Raw genomic sequence first — 18,907 nt, forward strand, 5'->3', positions numbered from 1 at the left:
ATATATATATAATAATTATTTGAAAATTAGGGATGTTATATAAATAAAATCAATTAATTATATCATAATAAATTATATAATATTAAAATTAATTGGAAGTTAAATTTATTTTTTTTTCTGACTGATTTAAACATGAATGTGAACCCAAAGTTGCATGTTTTTTTTTTAAACATGTAAAATGCACACACTCAACACTAGGGATAAGATTTGACGTTTTAATAAAATTATAGTAATTTTATTAAGATTATGGTAATTTTGTTAAAATTCTCATTTTATATAAGCATTTTGCATATATCTCTCCATATCTAATATGAGATCCTGAAAAATCAGCTTCTGAATACGCCCGACTCACTCATAGATCTCAACTAGAGCCATACTAGAACACTTAGCTCACCTTTTATTTTCACTCTTTATTTTTTCTTTATTAATAGATAGAATGTATATACGTAATGTTTAAAAATAAGATTTAGTATATTAATAAAATTGTGATAATTTTACTAAAATTTTTTATTTTATATAAGCGTTATATAGATACTTTTAACATCTAACGTAAAATCTCAATAGTCGAAAAGTTACATGTATAGAGCAGCTAAATTTCACTTTCATTATACTGCAGCAATCATGCATCTTAAGATAAACTCAAATTAATGAATCACTAAACACATGATTATAAAAGAACGAATTATATATTAAAAAAAGGGATTTTATCATAAAAATGATAAGATGATGGAAAGCTGGATATATTTTAACCAATGGTTTACAGCCCCATAAATATAATAATGTAAGAGTCAAGACACCTAAATAAAGCCTACGTTTTCCAAGTCACAAGAGACTGCGCACGTGCTCCCTCCTATTTTCCTTCTCTCTACAATGAACACAGGAAAATAAGAAAGAAAATTTCACCATCATAAGGTAGACATGGCCCACTTCAAAATAAGATTCATACTAAATTAATTAAAATAAAAAACAAATCGAAATTCATTAAATTTATATTAAAAATTATCTTTAAATTAAACTGAGGTTGGACTGAGTTAATTTTTGGTTAATTTGATTTAATTTTAAATTAAAATTTTAAATACAAATTTTAATCATTTAATTTAATCAAATAAAATTGAATAGGGTAAATTAAACCAAACTCAAAACTAGCCCTTCAAATTTCAACCGAAATTACCGGTCCAATTTCGGCTTGAAATTGAATCGAGCCCGTCTAATCACAAGCTCTTAATAGACCCATCATGTGAAATCAATGCTTTGATATTAAATTACAAGGTCACTTAAATTTTAATTTTGACTTTGATTTGATTCTATTTAATAATTAAAAATTTTCAATTTTTTTAAATAAAAAAAATATTAGTTCAAATCGAAATAATTTGATTCTAATTCAGAAGAAAAAATAATCAGATTTAATCCAATTAATATTCATAAAACTTAAGCGAATTTTGAATTTGAATAATATCAAATTGATTCAATTTAGATGCAGGATATATTATGTATAATAAGATTCACATATTTATATATTAAATTTAAGTCGAGGCAATTTTTTCAGACCCAGACCTGGACCATGGCCATAGCACTCAGGTTTACGGGTCATTTAAGTATCTTTCAATAGAAGAATCTCCTATTCCAATATGCACCTTATTTGTCCACCTCAATATCTTCTTTTTCTAATTTATGTAACACCTTCCAGGAAGTAACCTAGCTACCTTGCCATTTCTTCTAATCTTAGTCACCTTCTGGGAAATCGTCACCTTTCACACACCACAGAAATCTTATTTTTTTCTACTTCCGTACCCATTATATAAACCCTAACCAATAATGATCTAGTACATGTTATTCAACAAAAAGGTTCATTACTCATTAGTACGGACAAAATAAGCAAAAGATCATGGATGTTCTTGGTGTTAACGTTAAGAGCAAGAAACAATCCAGGAGAAGGAGCGCCAAAAAGGGTATCAAAGTTGTGTACATATCCAGCCCTATGAAAGTTGAGACTAGTGCCTCAAAATTCAGGGCTCTTGTGCAAGAACTCACTGGAAAAGACTCTGATGCAGAGCGATTTATGGACTTTAATGGTGTCGAAAACTCTCCAGAAATTCTTGAACGAAGAACTGTTGATGGGTCTGCTGGATCTTTAGTCCCTTTGATGAACTCTTACAATGAGTCATCATCGTCTCCTGCAGGTTCTGATTCTATTTTCCAGCCTTTTGATGGATTTTTGCAGCCTATGGAAGGGAGTTTTATGAGCATGTTTCAATCAAATCTTTTCCATGAATCTTCTCTCGAGCTTGATGTGTTTAACTAGAAGATTTAGCTTAGGTATGCCTTGTAAGTTTTTGTATGAGCTCTTTTCTTTCTGTTTTGGTCATTCTTTCTTTTTCTTTTTTTTTTCTTTTTTTTTTAACTATACCGATACATATATATGTAAATTAATCATAGTACTTAGATAAATTAAGCTTTTTTACATAATTCTGTTAGAACTTTGTTATATATTTGTAAATTAATTAGTATTGGTATATATAAATATAATCATACTTTCTAAATAAGGCGATCGATTTTTATTGAAGGTAGAACTTAAAATTTTATATTTCACTAATTATGAGTGATATTTTTTAATTAATCTAATATGGGTATCTGACTAAAATATTTTCTGTGAGCAAAATTCATTGCTACAATGGAAGATCAAGATATTAGTAAGAAACTGGAAAAAATCTGTACTAAATGGTTGCAATCTTTGACTTTGACTATCTTCATACAGATAAACATTGACAAAATGATTAAACCTAAATTCTAAATTTGAGACCAATTGAGCTTCTGCTGTTTTGCATTTTTGATGGGTATCTCGGATTCGTTCTCCTGTTTCCTTTGTTAAGAATTTGATCGGATTGATACATTTGGGTGTAAAAAATAGTTTTATATCTCTTTATGAGATTTCACATGTAAAAATTTATCAAATTTAAAACGTAAATAAATAAATAATCACTTTATCTTATATTGAAATATCCAATTAATAAATAAAATACTTGAATTTTAAACTTTTTAATTTAAAAGGTTCTAAATATTATATCAAAAAAATTACTCAATCAAAAAGTTTAAATTTGTAAATGAGAGTTTCAATACTAGTTTTATATTTCTTTATTCATATTAACTAGTCGAGTTCTTGGCTTTTCTACATTTTTTCTGAAATGTCTTGTTAGAAAGTGTTTAGTTTAATGGTTGGATGCACCAAATATAAAGGATGAGATGAGATGAAAAGAAAAGGCATATAGAGTGGTCCTTGCTCTAGTGAGTGGATAAGAATGTAGCAGACGCATAAGCGCACCTGGGTTGGATATTAGTTGCTCTGGCGAGTGGTGAAAGAAGTTGATGTTGCTGCCGGCTGAGGGCCCTTTGCTCATCCTATTATCATGTGCACACATTAAAACGCAAGCTTAAATAATTGGTTAAGTTTTTAATTCAAGTAATATTAAAATTATTTTTAAAATTTTAAAATTGAAAATTTAAATCTTAATCACAGCATTAAATAAAAAAAAATATTAACTTATACACATGAGCGCCTATAAAATGTATAATGAATTAATTATATGAGTACTTAATTATATGATAAAAAATATTTTCATTGAATTTATTTAAAAAAATAATGTAAATAAAGTTTCAAAATATAAAAATTAATTAAATTAAATTTTTATAAAATTTTAAATTTCAAACAGGGTTGATAAAATTGATTACGGGCTTAAATCAAACCCTATTTATCAGCCCATCCCCTTAAAAATATTTATAATATAATAATTTATTTGTGTATTTTTAAATAAAAATAAGTAATATTCTTGAACATAAGATGGTTAAACTGAGACAGTGAGAGCTGAATTCTAGATTGCGATAGTAGGCTACCAAGTGAAGCCCATTAATAGAGACATCATAGCCCAGTCTCCACAACAATCTTCTTTCCCTTATTTCTTTCTTTATTATTATTATTTTTTTTATTCAAGCAAAAGGATTAATCCACAAATACAAATCCAAATCACAAGTACATATACATATCAATTTTAAGCATAAATTATAGAATATTATAGAATTCTATCAAAGCTATGGAGGGTCGATAAAACACTTGAGATACAAGCAAAATAATAAACAAAAATAATTTTAAATAATAATAATAATAATAAATTAATTAATTAAATTTAAAAATTATTCAAGTTAATTAAGTTTAGAGTATTACAATTGGTTAGAGTTATTATATATGAAAAAATTGTGCAAAATTTGATTGATTTATAAGAAAAAAAAATTACTTATGATTAAATGAAACTATTTAAAACACCAACGAATCATAATAAAATGATAAATTTAGTATTATCAATAAATTAGTACAACCGATAAAGGATTTTATTTTTTAAGTAAGATCGAGTGTTCGGTCATTATAAATAAAGAAAATCCTACTGAAAGTATTTTACTCTATGTAATAAATCTTCCCCACGTGAACAAAATTATGTCTAATCAAGTGGGTTAAATACACACGTGATCTACTTAAAAAAAAAAAAAGATAAGTTCAGTATCGACTTAATAATTGTACTTGAATAAAAGCATAATAGTATTAATACAAAATTAATATGAGTTGTTATGAAAATATTGCAAATTCAAGAGAGAGAATGAAACATACAGTGAGTTTATAGTAAAGGCAATGGATTTATTACTAAGCCTAATTATAAAAAGTAATTTAGATTAATCATTTTATATAAAATGATTTAAAACTTTTGCAGTATTGTAACATTAATTCTATAAATGATTTTAAATTTAATAATTTAAATTATTTTATCAATTCTAACAAACTAAATTAAAATATAGAAAAATGTTAATAATAAGTTAGCCATCTTGTGAAATTGTCCAAATTCCATGACAGATGGTATTAATTGGTCACTTAGACAAAACCCTCCATTTTTGTTTGATTATTAACTAAGTTCATCCTTTTTTTTTTTTTTTTTTCTTTTAATCAACTAAGTTCATCCTTTCACCATCTTCTTGGCTCAAAATTCACATGCTTTTAGCTTTGTGGACAAAACCATCTCCACTTGCCTAGTGCCTACTGAGAATGGTATCAAGCATTATTTGACCTTTACCCCCAAAATAGAAATAAGTTTGGTGCAAATAAATTTATTTTATATTAATAATTTTGTCTATTATACTAATTTCAATTTTATATTTAGCTTTGTGAATTTTTTTTTAAAAAAATATTTTTTTTACATTTTTCAAATTAGACATTTAGAAAATTATTAATAGAAAATATTTTTTAATTAATAGAAAAATAATAATAAATTTTTTAAGAATAATGATTTTTTTCAAAAAAGAAAGTATTTTTTATATTTTTATAATCTTATTAAAATATAAAAATATTTTTAAAATATAAATGTATATTATTAATTTAATATTATAATAAAATAATAAAAAATATTTTAACATAACATATTTACTAAAAAATAATTTTCATGAAAAATATTTTTCACATATATATTTTTTTTCATGAATAAAACGAAGACTTAATAATAATAATAATAATAATAATAATAATAATAATTATTATTATTATTATTATTTTATATTTATAATCAAATACTATAAATCAATTTATTACATACAATCCATGTTTTTACGCCATATAAATATTGTAATTTTAATTAAGTAGAAGTGATATTTTTACAAATAATTTTTATTTTAATAATATTAAAATTATTTAAAAAAATACTTTATATTTGAATTTGTGAAAAATAAAAAAAAATTTTGAAAGGAAAATAAAAATTTTTTTATTTATTTCTACTTTCTCTTTAAAAGAAAAAAAAAGTAAAATATAAAAATTTGCAAATATATCCTTATATTTATGAATTTTTATTTTTTAATTTAAAGATAAAATTATAATTTTATTATTTATAAAATAAATTTTCTTTTAATATTTTTATTTTTTTATTTAAATATTATTTTTTTCTCATTATTATTATTATCTTCTTTATTTTCGTTGTAGAGGAGATGGGTTGTGGACTGGACTCTGTCTGGCTCTTCAGTGCACGCAAACAGAGCAGCAGCCAACCAGTCGAGCCGAGAGAAAAGGGCAAGAAAAAGCGAAGAAAATAATAATAATAATAATAATAAATATAAAAACCAAAAAAAAAATCCTAGAAAATCCCTATTCTCTCTCTTTCTCGCTCTATAAAACCCTCTTTCACTTATTCTCTCTCTAAAATCTCTCTGAAATCTGTCACTCTGAAACACTTCTTTCCTAATTTACGATCCATTTTAATCCTCTAATGGATGATGGATCTGCTCTCTTAATCACTTTCAAGATCTTTTAACCTCCGAATTTAATCATTTTCTTTCCCCTTTTCTTCCTGATTCAGTAGATTTTATCGGGAAAATTTTCAGAGAGGAGGGGAAGACTACTAGAGGAGAGGAGAGAGTTACAAATGAAGGTTCCGTGCTGCTCCGTGTGCCAAACACGGTACAACGAGGAGGAGAGAGTTCCTTTGCTGCTTCAATGTGGACACGGCTTCTGCAAGGAGTGTCTATCACGGATGTTCTCTGCTTCGCTCGATACGACGTTGTCTTGCCCTCGATGTCGACACGTGTCAGTCGTTGGTAACTCCGTCAACGCTCTCCGTAAGAACTACGCTGTCCTTGCCCTCCTCCACTCCCCTTCTGCTGCTGCTGCGGCGGCGGCATCGGCGCCCAACTTTGATTGTGATTACACTGATGATGATGAGGATGAGGACAACGAGGAGGAAGAGGAGGAGAGGTGTAGCCGTGGGTCCCACGCGTCGAGTTCTGGAGCTTGTGGCCCGGTGATCGAGGTTGGGGTCCACCAGGAGGTGAAGTTAGTTAGGAAGATAGGGGAGGGGAGGAGGGCTGGAGTGGAGACGTGGGCAGCTGTAATTGGTGGTGGGGTCCATGGTAAGTGCAAGCATCGGTTGGCACTGAAGAGGGTGGAGGTGGGGGAGGATATGGAGGTGGAGTGGGTACAAGGGCAGCTGGAGAACTTGCGGCGAGCTTCCATGTGGTGTAGAAATGTTTGTACTTTCCATGGGGTGGTTAAGGTGGATGGATGTCTAGGTCTTGTTATGGACAGATGCTCTGGGTCTGTTCAATCTGAGATGCAGAGAAATGAAGGCAGGCTTACTCTCGAGCAAATTCTAAGGTTTTGCCATTATTGTTGCTACGATTTTGGGTGTTTATGTTTTCCAATTTGATGCTTTTAGTTGAGAATTGAATTTTTTATGTTTGTTATTTGATGATTTAAATGTGGTTGAATTCTAATTGTTTAATGTTAAGTGTATGTTATTCATTTGGATTTGGGAAACTAATTTTAGGTGCATGATTTGAATTTCCTGGTTTTGAATGTTAGCATAATTGATTGGCTTTGCTCTTGAACCATCAAATCTAGTATTTAGAAGATAAAACATTCTATTGTGATTCCATGGTAGGAAATTGAGATGAACAATTGATCAGTAAATTAGAAAGATATATTATCCTAAGGCTTATGCAGTTATCCTTTTCTTTCTTTCCTTTTTTTTTTTTTTTCTTTAATACTAATCTTGTTATTTTTCTTCTTATAGTTGATATTTTTGTGTGTTCTATTTTCTGGGGAGTAACTAGTAAGACTATGGATGTGTGGTTGTATGGAGCTGAGTTAGAGTGAGGAGCATACTTTGAGCCCTTGGTTATCCATAATGCACAAAATGGTGGCGTGAGGCCAAAACAAAGACTTTTAGTAGTAAACTTTGATGTGGATTCTGATGAAGATGTCTGTTGGGTATTTGAATTATTTTTTCTTCCGTGCAAATGTCATTGAATCACAGGCATACAGAAAAACATTACTTTTATGGTGTTGACTAGAGATTGATACTGCCAATGCCATATTCAGAAGGCACAAGACAAATGTGTTACTTATGGGTACATGATAAACCACTCAATCAATGTGAATCATATGAGCATGGACTACGTGTTGCCGAGTGGAGTTTTGTGGCAAATTCATTCCAGTTCTCATATAACTGGCCCTCTAGGAATCTCAGCGTACAATGTAAATGCTTTGATAAGCTAGAATAGGATATGAGAAGCCATTTTTACTATACATAATTGAAGGGTCTATATCTTTAGCACATCTAATTAGTGCATTGGGATCTTATTTATTTCATTTTATACTTCCAAAATAAATTGTATGTCAAGGTTAGAATTTGAGAAAAAGAACTTTTTGAGAATGATTATGTTGATGTGATGTGAGTGATAATAATCACATGGGGACAGCTAGACAACTTCATGTTTTGATTTGTGCTCTGGGGAAGCATCATGGAATGGATAGAACAGAGAGAATGATGTCCCAAGACTTTAGTTGATTGAACAAGCTAATGTCGATAGGAATTTTCACTGGTTTTGGAAGATTTTTAAGTTTCCCCCTTTTAATACTCTGGAACCATGGAAACAGTTATTAGTGTTAATTCCATTTCTACTGGATAGTTTACCTTAATTTATCATGTTAAAGGGAATTAAGGGGAATTAAGATTTTTTTTATGCAAAGTTTCTAAACAGTATCAATGCTAGAATTAGGAGGACTAAGAGTGATAGTCTTTGTCGCTCTGTGTTCCTAAGAGTCTCAATACCGTTCTCTCTTTGACTAAGAGCTGTAATAGCTAGTTCGTAGACTGCAAGAAGAGACTAAATTTTGTATTTATTTTTTTCAAGAAGTGCCATCTGCCAAGAACTGTGTTGCATCTTCTTTAAGCTCTCAACATTACATGGTAACAAAAGAAGTTTTGGATGTGCAGTGTGTTTTCTTGTTAAGATCAATATTGGCAATTAATGTGCATTATCTCTTTCTTCATTTGCAATTCAAGTCTGAATGGAATAGCTGCTATACAAATTACTCGAAAATGGAAAAGATCATTCAATTGCCTTGTGCTTCATTTATTAATGTTAATTTTGAAACTTGTTTTGGCTCATATAAGTAGCCACTATGATCAGTTTAGTCAAAATGAAAATGCCAAAATGTATGTAGAAGTATGAGGATGGACTCGATAAGGACTAAGGAATAAATGCATTTGTAGGAAAGTGGAAGGGGCCCAAGTATAAGAAAATATTGAGAGAAGGTCATAAGAAGGAATTGCAGTCGTCAACCACCAAATTGTTGGTAAAAAAGATTGGGCATATTGAAGATGGACAAAGGACAAGAACAGGTGGACCTAGGATGATGACATAGTGGAAGTAGAGAAAAAGGATTTAATGTCTCGAATGGGTTAAAATGGAGGAAAAGGATCCATATGACTGACCCCATCCCCAACTAGTTTGGGCTTGTGGCTTTTTGGAAAACTTGTGGTAATAATTCATGTCTAACACACACACTTGATAGGTTAGACTGTTAGAGAGATTTTTTTTTTTTTTTTTTTTTTAAGAAAGACAACAAAGGGAATGCTGCGCATGCACACTAGATACATAAAAATTTGTCTTCACAATAATATATGTCATGTTCTAACCTCTTTTTTCAATAGTTGGTGATTCGTAAGATGAATGATACTTCCTCTCTCTTTCTTTTTTTTTTCTTTCTCTTTTTTTTTGGTTTTTCTTTTCTTTTCTTTTTTTTTTTTTGTTGGGGGGGGGTTTCAATGAATACATGCATAACCTCAAATATCAATACGAACCTCCAGTGAATACAATATTTTCGGAGAGCAGATGTTTCTTTAATGGAGATGTGTTCATTTTTTGTGCCAGCAGATGTTTCTTTGATTTCTTTCCTGAGATGGAAGAAAGGGGGGTGGAATGTTGATTGACGTAAAAAATTTTAGAAATGGGTGAAATAAAAGGAAGGGCAAGGAGGCAATGAGGGAGTATTAATTTGTGATTTTGGATTTGGAAATGAATTTTGCAAACGTGGGAGGGAACAAGGCTGAAAGGATAATATATGTATCTTCTGGATCTTTTTGATAAATGCTGTAAATCTTGTGCAACTTTTTGATATTACTTTTCACTAGGGGCGAATTAAAGAAGTTGTAGTATTTGACACTTTTTATCATTTATATATGCTAAATTTAGCAAATTTTAGGATAAAAGACTTATGGAATTATCTTATCCAGTAATGATCCTTCCATTTCAGCATTTAATTTATGCTAAATTAGCTGACGTCTTTGAATCAATTTAATTGAATGATTAAGCATATGTCAGTTTTGATATTTTACTGAAAGATACTGCAAAATGAAAGCTTTGAATAATATTATGAGCTGGCTATGACTATTGTCATGACGCTGCATTCGTTTGCCACCTGTAGATATGGGGCTGACATAGCACGAGGGGTGGCTGAACTTCATGCGGCAGGTGTTGTCTGTATGAATATAAAACCGTCCAATCTTCTCTTGGATTCAAGTGGTCGCGCAGTGGTTTCTGATTATGGACTTGCTGCAATTTTGAAGAAAACTGCTTGCCGGAAAGCTCGGTCAGAGTGTGAGTCTGCGAAAATCCATTCATGTATGGACTGTACAATGCTCAGCCCACACTACACAGCACCAGAGGCATGGGAGCCAGTGAAGAAGTCATTGAATTTATTCTGGGACGACTCAATTGGTATTTCTGCAGAGTCAGATGCCTGGAGTTTTGGTTGTACATTGGTGGAAATGTGCACAGGCTCCATCCCGTATGTGGAGTAACTCATTATTTTTTCTAGTTTCTTCTTTATTTTTTTTTTGAATTTCACATGTTGTGTGAATTCTCTAATCATTCAAGTTGATGTTCATTGTGCAGGTGGGCCGGATTAAGTGCTGAGGAAATTTATCGAGCTGTTGTCAAGACTCGAAAATTGCCTCCACAATATGCAAGTGTAGTGGGAGTTGGAATGCCTAGAGAATTGTGGAAGATGATTGGAGAGTGCCTACAGTTCAAGGCAGCAAAAAGGCCAAGTTTTAATGCAATGTTAGCAATATTCCTTCGTCATCTGCAAGGGTTGCCACGCAGCCCTCCTGCCAGCCCTGATAAGTAAGAATTTCAAAGTTTTGATCTTGTAATTTTATTCTTCTCATTTTCTCTTTGATCTTCTGGTTTGGCCGTGGGCAGATACAAGATTGCAATAAATGCTGTCATGTTGGGTCTTCTAAGCAGACCACACTAGTGTGCGTGCGTGTGTGTGAGAGAAGGAGCCTGATTTTCTTACAAAATTGTGTGATTACAGTAGCTTTGCAAAATATCCTGGATCAAGTGTGACAGAACCATCTCCCACATCTGATTTGGAGGTTTTTCAGGATAATCCTAGCCATTTACATAGGCTAGTATCAGAAGGGGATGTAAATGGCGTGAGGTTAGTTTACTCAGAACATACTTTGTTACTCTCTAATTGAATAAACTGAGGCTTTCTTCCTTATTTCCTTTTTTTTTTTTTGTTTCCTTTTTAATTTGCAGAGATTTGCTTGGAAGGGCTGCATCAGGAAACAGTGGTGGCTCAGTATCTATACTATTAGAAGCGCAAAATGCTGACGGGCAGACTGCTCTTCATCTGGCTTGTAGACGCGGTAGTGCAGAACTTGTTCAGTCTATTTTGGCATACAGGCAGGCAAATGTGGATGTTTTGGATAAAGATGGTGATCCTCCACTTGTTTTTGCTTTAGCTGCTGGATCTTCAGAATGTGTTCGTGCTCTCATTGAAAAAGGGGCTAATGTTAGATCTAGGTTGAGAGAAGGCATTGGTCCATCTGTTGCTCATGTTTGTGCCTACCATGGCCAACCCGATTGTATGCGAGTAAGTCTTCAGTCGATAAGTTATAATTTTTTGGTTTTTCTTTTGTGCAGTTGTGCTTCTTCCTATTAAAATTGGGTTAAAATAATGTCAGGAGCTACTATTGGCTGGAGCTGATCCCAATGCTGTGGATGATGAAGGTGAAACAGTCCTGCATAGGGCTGTTGCCAAAAAATATACAGATTGTGCTCTTGTTATATTGGAAAATGGAGGCTGTAGGTCAATGGCTGTTCAAAATTCAAAAAATTTGACGTAAGTTAGGTTTTGTTTTTCATCTTTTCCCCCTATTTAATATGAATGACATAAAGGGGAAAAATTGTTTATAATGATATTTTTATGTCCCTCATTTTGTGTCTTGGGTGGTTGTTTGAGGTTGGTTGCAAGGTGATAGCAAGAGATATGCATGTAGCTTCCACGTTGTTATTGTCCAGAAACAAAAAGTGTGATATGCTCCCATCGGGCATAATTGTTGCATTGTTTTTGCTTATTATATTGTAGAGTGGAGTGCGTGTAGCTTCCACATTGTTGCTGTCCAGAATCTGAAAGTATGACCTGATCCATGGGGCATAATTGTTGCATTGTTTTTGCTTGTCATACTGTTATTTTTGAGGTTATTTTCACTTCACCATTGTAATGCAATTGACTTATGTTTTATCCTATGTATGCTCCTGTATTCACATCTTGATTCTCCTATCGCAGGCCATTGCACTTGTGTGTGGCAACATGGAATGTGGCTGTTGTGAAAAGATGGATGGAAGTTGCTTCCCCAGAAGAAATTGCTGATACAATAGATATACCCAGTCCAGTTGGAACTGCATTGTGTATGGCAGCTGCTGTGAAGAAAGATCATGAAATTGGTAATGCTAGAACCTCAAGACTGTCTAATGCATTAATAATGTCAATAATCTAATTTAATTTGTTGGAAGCTTTGTTGAAAAAGTCAATGTTTTGGTCTCTATTTGATCCATTTTTTATTTCTCTTGGAGCGTGGGGTGATAAAAGATTGATTATATTTTTCTATTTTGTAGTCTTCTTGAAAGGTGATGCTGGTTTTGCATGTAAGAATAGCCAAACGGAATTGAATAAAAGATGTTATTGTGCATGTTAATTTCTTTTGTAGTATGCATCGAGGTTTTAATTTTTAGTGTCAGTTAACTCACTAACTGTTTGCATAGAATTATAAAACACTGTGAGATATGTTTAAATGTCATGTCTCATCAAAAAGTTTAGGAGCTTATAGAGCTTCAACTGAAGTGCTGAACTCTTAGTCATGATTAATTATCGATTATTACCATAATCTCCTGCCTTCAATTGTTATATCGTTGCCCAAAATTTTCACTTGCACTGGTTTCCTATATAACGGGCATTGCTGACTGTACGCATCTCAAAGGTCAGAGTGGGAAGGCAGCTATTGTATTTCAAAACTTAAACATGAAGCGAATGTAGAAGAAATGAGATTTAGGCCAGGGTTTCCTTTTTGTTTTCTGGGTTTTATTGTATCTTGACCATGTTTCTAGTAATGTGTTCTGTTAGCCATTTCCTTCTTTTACCATTTTATTTCTTTGCTAATCATCAAAAACAGAGGCCAACCAATCAAATCTTATCATTTTTAGCATTACATCAACGCTTTTAATTGCTTATTTTTCTTCCTGGGAGTAGCAAATTCTAGTTGAACCATGGTTGGTTATATTAGATTTTAATTTTCTAGATTAACTTCATACACTTTCCAATTTAAGTGCTAAGTGTCAGCATTTTTCATCAAACTGTGTGGTGCCATGATTTATTTATGGAACAAGGACATTTTGTACTGTCCAAATGGGTACCTTTTTTACTCCTTGTCTCCTAAGTTTTCTTTGTCAGTTCTATTGCTCTCTGTGCATTTTGCTTTCATTAATTTCTGCTGTTTTCTTCAATCATATAACCACTTGATTTTATATTATTTCCCTTTTTTCTCCTGCCAATTTCACGTAGATGGGAGAGAACTGGTGCGAATTTTGCTTGCTGCTGGAGCAGATCCAACGGCCCAAGATTCACAGCATGGGCGAACCGCCTTGCATACTGCTGCAATGGCGAATGATGTTGAGTTGGTCAAAGTAAGCTATATTAGCGTTCATACTTCATATGAGTGCTCAATCAATACTTCTTAATTTAGGCAACTTAAGCTCGTGCATTTGATACAAATACCAAGGGCTTTTTTTTTATTTAATTTCTTTATTTAAGTATATCTACTATTTTTTTTCAATAGATTATTCTCGAAGCTGGAGTGGATGTAAACATTCGGAACATGCATAATACAATTCCTCTTCATGTAGCCTTAGCCAGAGGGGCAAAATCATGTGTTGGATTGCTTTTATCTGCTGGGGCAAGTTGTAATCTGCAGGTTTTGTACCCACTCTCTTTCTAAATTCAGTTAATACAGAGTGTTTATACATTTTTTTTTAACATGGATGACCTTCTGATCTACTGTTCATTTGAGGTGAACTATTATATGTTGATCTCCTTGTGCTATCCTTGTGTACTTCAAAGAAAAAATAGCTGATTTATGCAAATAATTGGAAACTAAGCCATCAAGTTATTATTGTTAGGATGATGAAGGTGATAATGCATTCCATATAGCAGCAGATGCAGCAAAAATGATACGTGAAAATCTTGTGTGGCTAATCATGATGCTTAGAAATCCTGATGCTGCTGTAGATGTTAGAAACCACAGGCAAGTACCAACTATTGACGTTGTCGCTTCCGTCTGCAACTTCATTCTCAAAGATTCTCATCCTTATTTAAATCTCGAATCTATTATTATTATTGTCGTTCAAGTTATGAGTATTGCAGTATTAAGAGGAGATACTGTATTAAGAAGGGAAAAGTGAAGTTTCAAAAGTTACTGACTTGGTTTATGCATATGTTGGTGACAGTGGTAAGACATTACGTGATTTTCTAGAGGCCCTTCCTCGGGAATGGATTTCAGAAGATTTGATGGAGGCACTTTTGAATAGAGGAGTTCATCTTTCTCCTACAATGTAAGGACAAAACTTCATATATTGTGCTGTCATGAATTATATTGGAAAGTTTATGTTGCATTTGTGATTATGACTAGATAATTACAGTACTTTTTAAATTTTTTATGCACTTTAGATTTGAAGTCGGGGACTGGGTGAAGTTCAAAAGAAGTGTCACAACTCCTGCGCACGGCTGGCAAGGTGCCAAACATAAGAGTGTAGGCTTTGTGCAAAATGTTGTGGACAAGGACAATCTCATTGTGTCATTCTGTACTGGAGAAGCTCGTGTATTGGCAAGTGAAGTTTTGAAGCTGATTCCTTTAGACAGGGGACAGCATGTCCAGCTTAAACCAGATGTCAAAGAGCCAAGGTATGGTACTTCACAGTCGTGAACTTTACTAGTTTGGGTTAATGTAGTACATATATAAAATATTCTAACAATATTGTGGTAACTGCTATCATTTCCTTTAAACATACAGGTTGTGTTTAGGTCAATCATGAGATTATATTTTCTAGTGTTGATTAGCTGTTAAGTGCAATATAAACTGGGAGAGACTTGAGAATCCAGAAACTCAGAATTCTGTATGATATGAAAAAGGCTTCCCATAAAGACTCTTGAAAGACAATGTACTTTGGATATATGGCATGTGCACCTGGAGAACCATTGCACAAAAATCTTCTCAAAATGTCTTCACAGTTTCATGCATTATCTATAAGGAAGCATAATATGATTTTTCTTTAGGTGGTGTTGTCACTCATTCCCATACTGTTGCAAGTTTTTGCAGCACTGAACTGAAGTTTTGTATATGTCTTGTCAGCTTTTAGCACATCCCTTGTTGAAACCTATGGAATGGATTCTCAATTCCATTAATAAATTGTGTTTGGAAAAATGACAATTATTTGTTTGCTATCAGGTTTGGCTGGCGTGGTCAATCACGTGACAGCATTGGAACTGTTTTATGTGTTGATGATGATGGGATTCTGCGTGTTGGGTTTCCGGGAGCATCTAGAGGATGGAAAGCTGACCCTGCAGAAATGGAGAGAGTTGAAGAATTCAAGGTTGGTGACTGGGTTCGTATCCGCCCAACGCTCACAGCAGCTAAGCATGGATTAGGATTGGTAACACCAGGGAGCATTGGTATAGTGTATTGTATTAGACCAGATAGTAGTCTACTGTTAGAGTTAAGTTATCTTCCAAATCCATGGCATTGTGAACCAGAAGAGGTTGAGCCTGTTGCTGCTTTCAGGGTATGACTGAAATATTGACCTTGCCATTTCATGGATGACATTGATTTTTATTTTACCATTTTGAATTATTTATTCTTTATTTTAATCAAAGGAAAATATACCAATCCATCATTTGATTTTACAGATTGGTGACCGGGTGTGTGTGAAGCGATCTGTTGCAGAACCTAGGTATGCTTGGGGTGGTGAGACCCATCACAGTGTTGGAAGAATTAGTGAGATAGAGAATGATGGGCTTCTCATAATAGAAATACCAAATCGACCTATCCCATGGCAGGCTGATCCATCTGACATGGAAAAGGTTGAGGATTTCAAGGTAATATATCAGTTGTAATTCATAGCCATGCAGTGATTCATCTGCAGCATGGTAATTTTTGTCATGGAAGATTACGCATCATCATGCTTGAGTTTCAATACATCCATGGTAGTAGACTTATTATATCTTTTGTTGGCGTAAATGTCTTGTCCGATATGAGCAGGTTGGGGATTGGGTGAGAGTGAAGGCTTCAGTATCCTCTCCAAAATATGGATGGGAGGACATTACACGGAACAGCATTGGTGTAATTCACAGCTTGGAGGAGGATGGTGATATGGGTGTTGCCTTTTGTTTCAGGAGCAAGCCTTTTTGTTGCTCTGTGACAGATGTGGAGAAGGTGCCTCCGTTTGAAGTGGGACAAGAAATACATGTCTTGCCTTCTGTGACTCAGCCAAGACTTGGATGGTCAAATGAAAGCCCTGCAACTGTTGGAAAAATTGCTAGAATTGACATGGATGGGGCTTTGAATGTATGCATGCTTAACTTTGATTTTATTTTTGGTTATTTTAAATTGTGCATTGTGGTCGCTGTTCCTCTTAAATTGTTTTGACCTGCAATTATTTTATTTAGCAACCTGTTGCAAATGATAGCATTTTTTATCACTTGGCTAGATGCTGGAACATTATCATTGGCTATGTGCTTTAGAGTTGTCCAAATGTGCATCGGCTAGCATCATATATTGTTTTGACACAGTGCATTATGATTGGGAGTTGTATTGATAGTAGAAGCAAACTGCATGCATTAGGCATTCCTAGTATTATTCTGCAGTATTTTTTCTGTAGTCAAAGTTATTTGGATTTTACTGTTGATGAAAATCATTTCCCAGCTACCAAGGAAAAGGAGAAAAAAATCTGGTTAATCTGGAATTTTTTATTTGTATATAGGTGAGGGTTGCCGGCAGACACAGCTTGTGGAAAGTTTCTCCTGGAGATGCAGAGCGACTTTCAGGATTTGAAGTTGGTGATTGGGTACGTTCAAAACCAAGCCTGGGGACAAGACCAAGTTATGATTGGAATAGCATTGGGAAGGAAAGTTTAGCTGTTGTCCATAGTGTACAAGAGACAGGTTACTTGGAGCTGGCTTGTTGTTTCCGTAAAGGAAGGTGGATTACTCATTACACTGATGTTGAAAAGGTTCCATGCTTCAAAGTTGGGCAGCACGTTCGGTTTCGAACTGGATTAGTTGAGCCAAGATGGGGCTGGAGGGGTGCCCAGCCTGATTCACGGGGCATAATAACTAGCGTTCATGCTGATGCAGAAGTGAGGGTTGCTTTCTTTGGTTTGCCAACATTGTGGAGGGGAGATCCTGCAGATCTTGAGATTGAGCAGATGTTTGAAGTGGGAGAATGGGTCAGACTGAAGGAAGATGCGGGTAACTGGAAATCCATTGGGCCACGCAGCATTGGTGTTGTACAGGGTATAGTTTATGATGGGGATGAATGGGATGGAAGCACTTATGTGGGCTTTTGTGGGGAGCAAGAAAGATGGGTGGGACCTACTTCCCATCTTGAAAGTGTAGGAAAGCTCATAGTTGGACAGAAGGTTAGGGTTAAACTCTCTGTGAAACAGCCGAGATTTGGGTGGTCAGGTCACAGTCATGCGAGTGTTGGAACAATATCCGCAATTGATGCTGATGGGAAACTGAGAATATATACTCCTGTAGGCTCGAAAACTTGGATGCTTGATCCCTCAGAAGTGGAGCTGGTGGAGGAAGAGGAGCTTCATATTGGAGACTGGGTGAGGGTAAGGGCATCAGTATCAACACCAACACACCAGTGGGGAGAGGTGAATCATTCAAGCATTGGAGTGGTGCATCGTATGGAAGATGGGGAATTATGGGTTGCATTCTGCTTCACAGAGAGGCTGTGGCTTTGCAAGGCATGGGAAATGGAAAGGGTTAGGCCATTCAAAGTGGGGGACAAAGTGAGAATTAGAGAAGGGCTTGTAACGCCTCGGTGGGGATGGGGAATGGAGACTCATGCAAGCAAAGGCAGAGTAGTTGGTGTAGATGCAAATGGGAAGCTAAGGATTAAGTTTCAGTGGAGAGAAGGCCGGCCATGGATTGGAGATCCTGCTGATATTGTCCTTGAGAGTTAAGCTTTTAATGGAGGTGCTGGATGAATATCTCCTTGCTTTCTGTGCTTCTTTCAGTTTGCTCCTCAATCCATAGGGTCTTAGTCTCTTGCTACTGCCTACTGTTGAGAGAAGTTTGTTTTAGCTGCTGTACGGTCCAGTATGCTTGAAACTCTACATATGACTGCAGCACCCTCCTTAACAAATCGGAATTTGTTTATTGTTAATAAACAGAAGAAATACAGAGTCGGATAATGGAAACATGCAGGAAATTGGCTTGCCTTGCTGATAATTATTGGAGATGATGGAACTGGCAAGAAAAAAAGATAGCTGTAGCCATTTGTATCTCATAGATGTTGGTAGCTGAAAAGCTTTTTGACGTATATATTATGTCATTTATATGTAATTTTGTACAAACTGAACCTATATAAATCTTGCGAGTTGTTGCCCTTTACCGAGTTAGAATTTCTTTATCCTTTTGCTTTTAAGGGCATTTGATACATATCACTGCATCCTCAAGACTTAATGGTAA

The 18,907-nt window shown here is 34.1% G+C and overlaps 2 protein-coding genes across 2 annotated transcripts; both read left to right on the forward strand.

The window, feature by feature from the left end:
* The first annotated feature begins 1,681 nt into the window (after nt 1–1,681).
* On the forward strand, nt 1,682–2,466 carry LOC131182422 (uncharacterized). Its single transcript, XM_058151973.1, has one exon. The coding sequence runs from the start codon at nt 1,886–1,888 to the stop codon at nt 2,300–2,302; it is 417 nt and encodes a 138-aa protein (XP_058007956.1). The 5' UTR covers nt 1,682–1,885; the 3' UTR covers nt 2,303–2,466.
* A 3,654-nt stretch (nt 2,467–6,120) lies between these two features.
* Nucleotides 6,121–18,829, forward strand: LOC110666829 (E3 ubiquitin-protein ligase KEG). Its single transcript, XM_021827468.2, has 16 exons — nt 6,121–7,174; nt 10,292–10,654; nt 10,762–10,992; nt 11,186–11,311; nt 11,413–11,749; nt 11,841–11,998; nt 12,446–12,603; nt 13,718–13,839; nt 13,992–14,126; nt 14,332–14,456; nt 14,659–14,763; nt 14,879–15,112; nt 15,657–15,990; nt 16,115–16,303; nt 16,467–16,772; nt 17,188–18,829. Exons 1-16 carry the CDS (start codon nt 6,447–6,449, stop codon nt 18,397–18,399), a joined length of 4,863 nt encoding a protein of 1,620 aa, XP_021683160.2. The 5' UTR covers nt 6,121–6,446; the 3' UTR covers nt 18,400–18,829.
* Nucleotides 18,830–18,907: the final 78 nt, after the last annotated feature.

The sequence above is a fragment of the Hevea brasiliensis genome, chromosome 1, assembly GCF_030052815.1.
Source record: "Hevea brasiliensis isolate MT/VB/25A 57/8 chromosome 1, ASM3005281v1, whole genome shotgun sequence".
Lineage (NCBI taxonomy): Eukaryota > Viridiplantae > Streptophyta > Magnoliopsida > Malpighiales > Euphorbiaceae > Hevea > Hevea brasiliensis.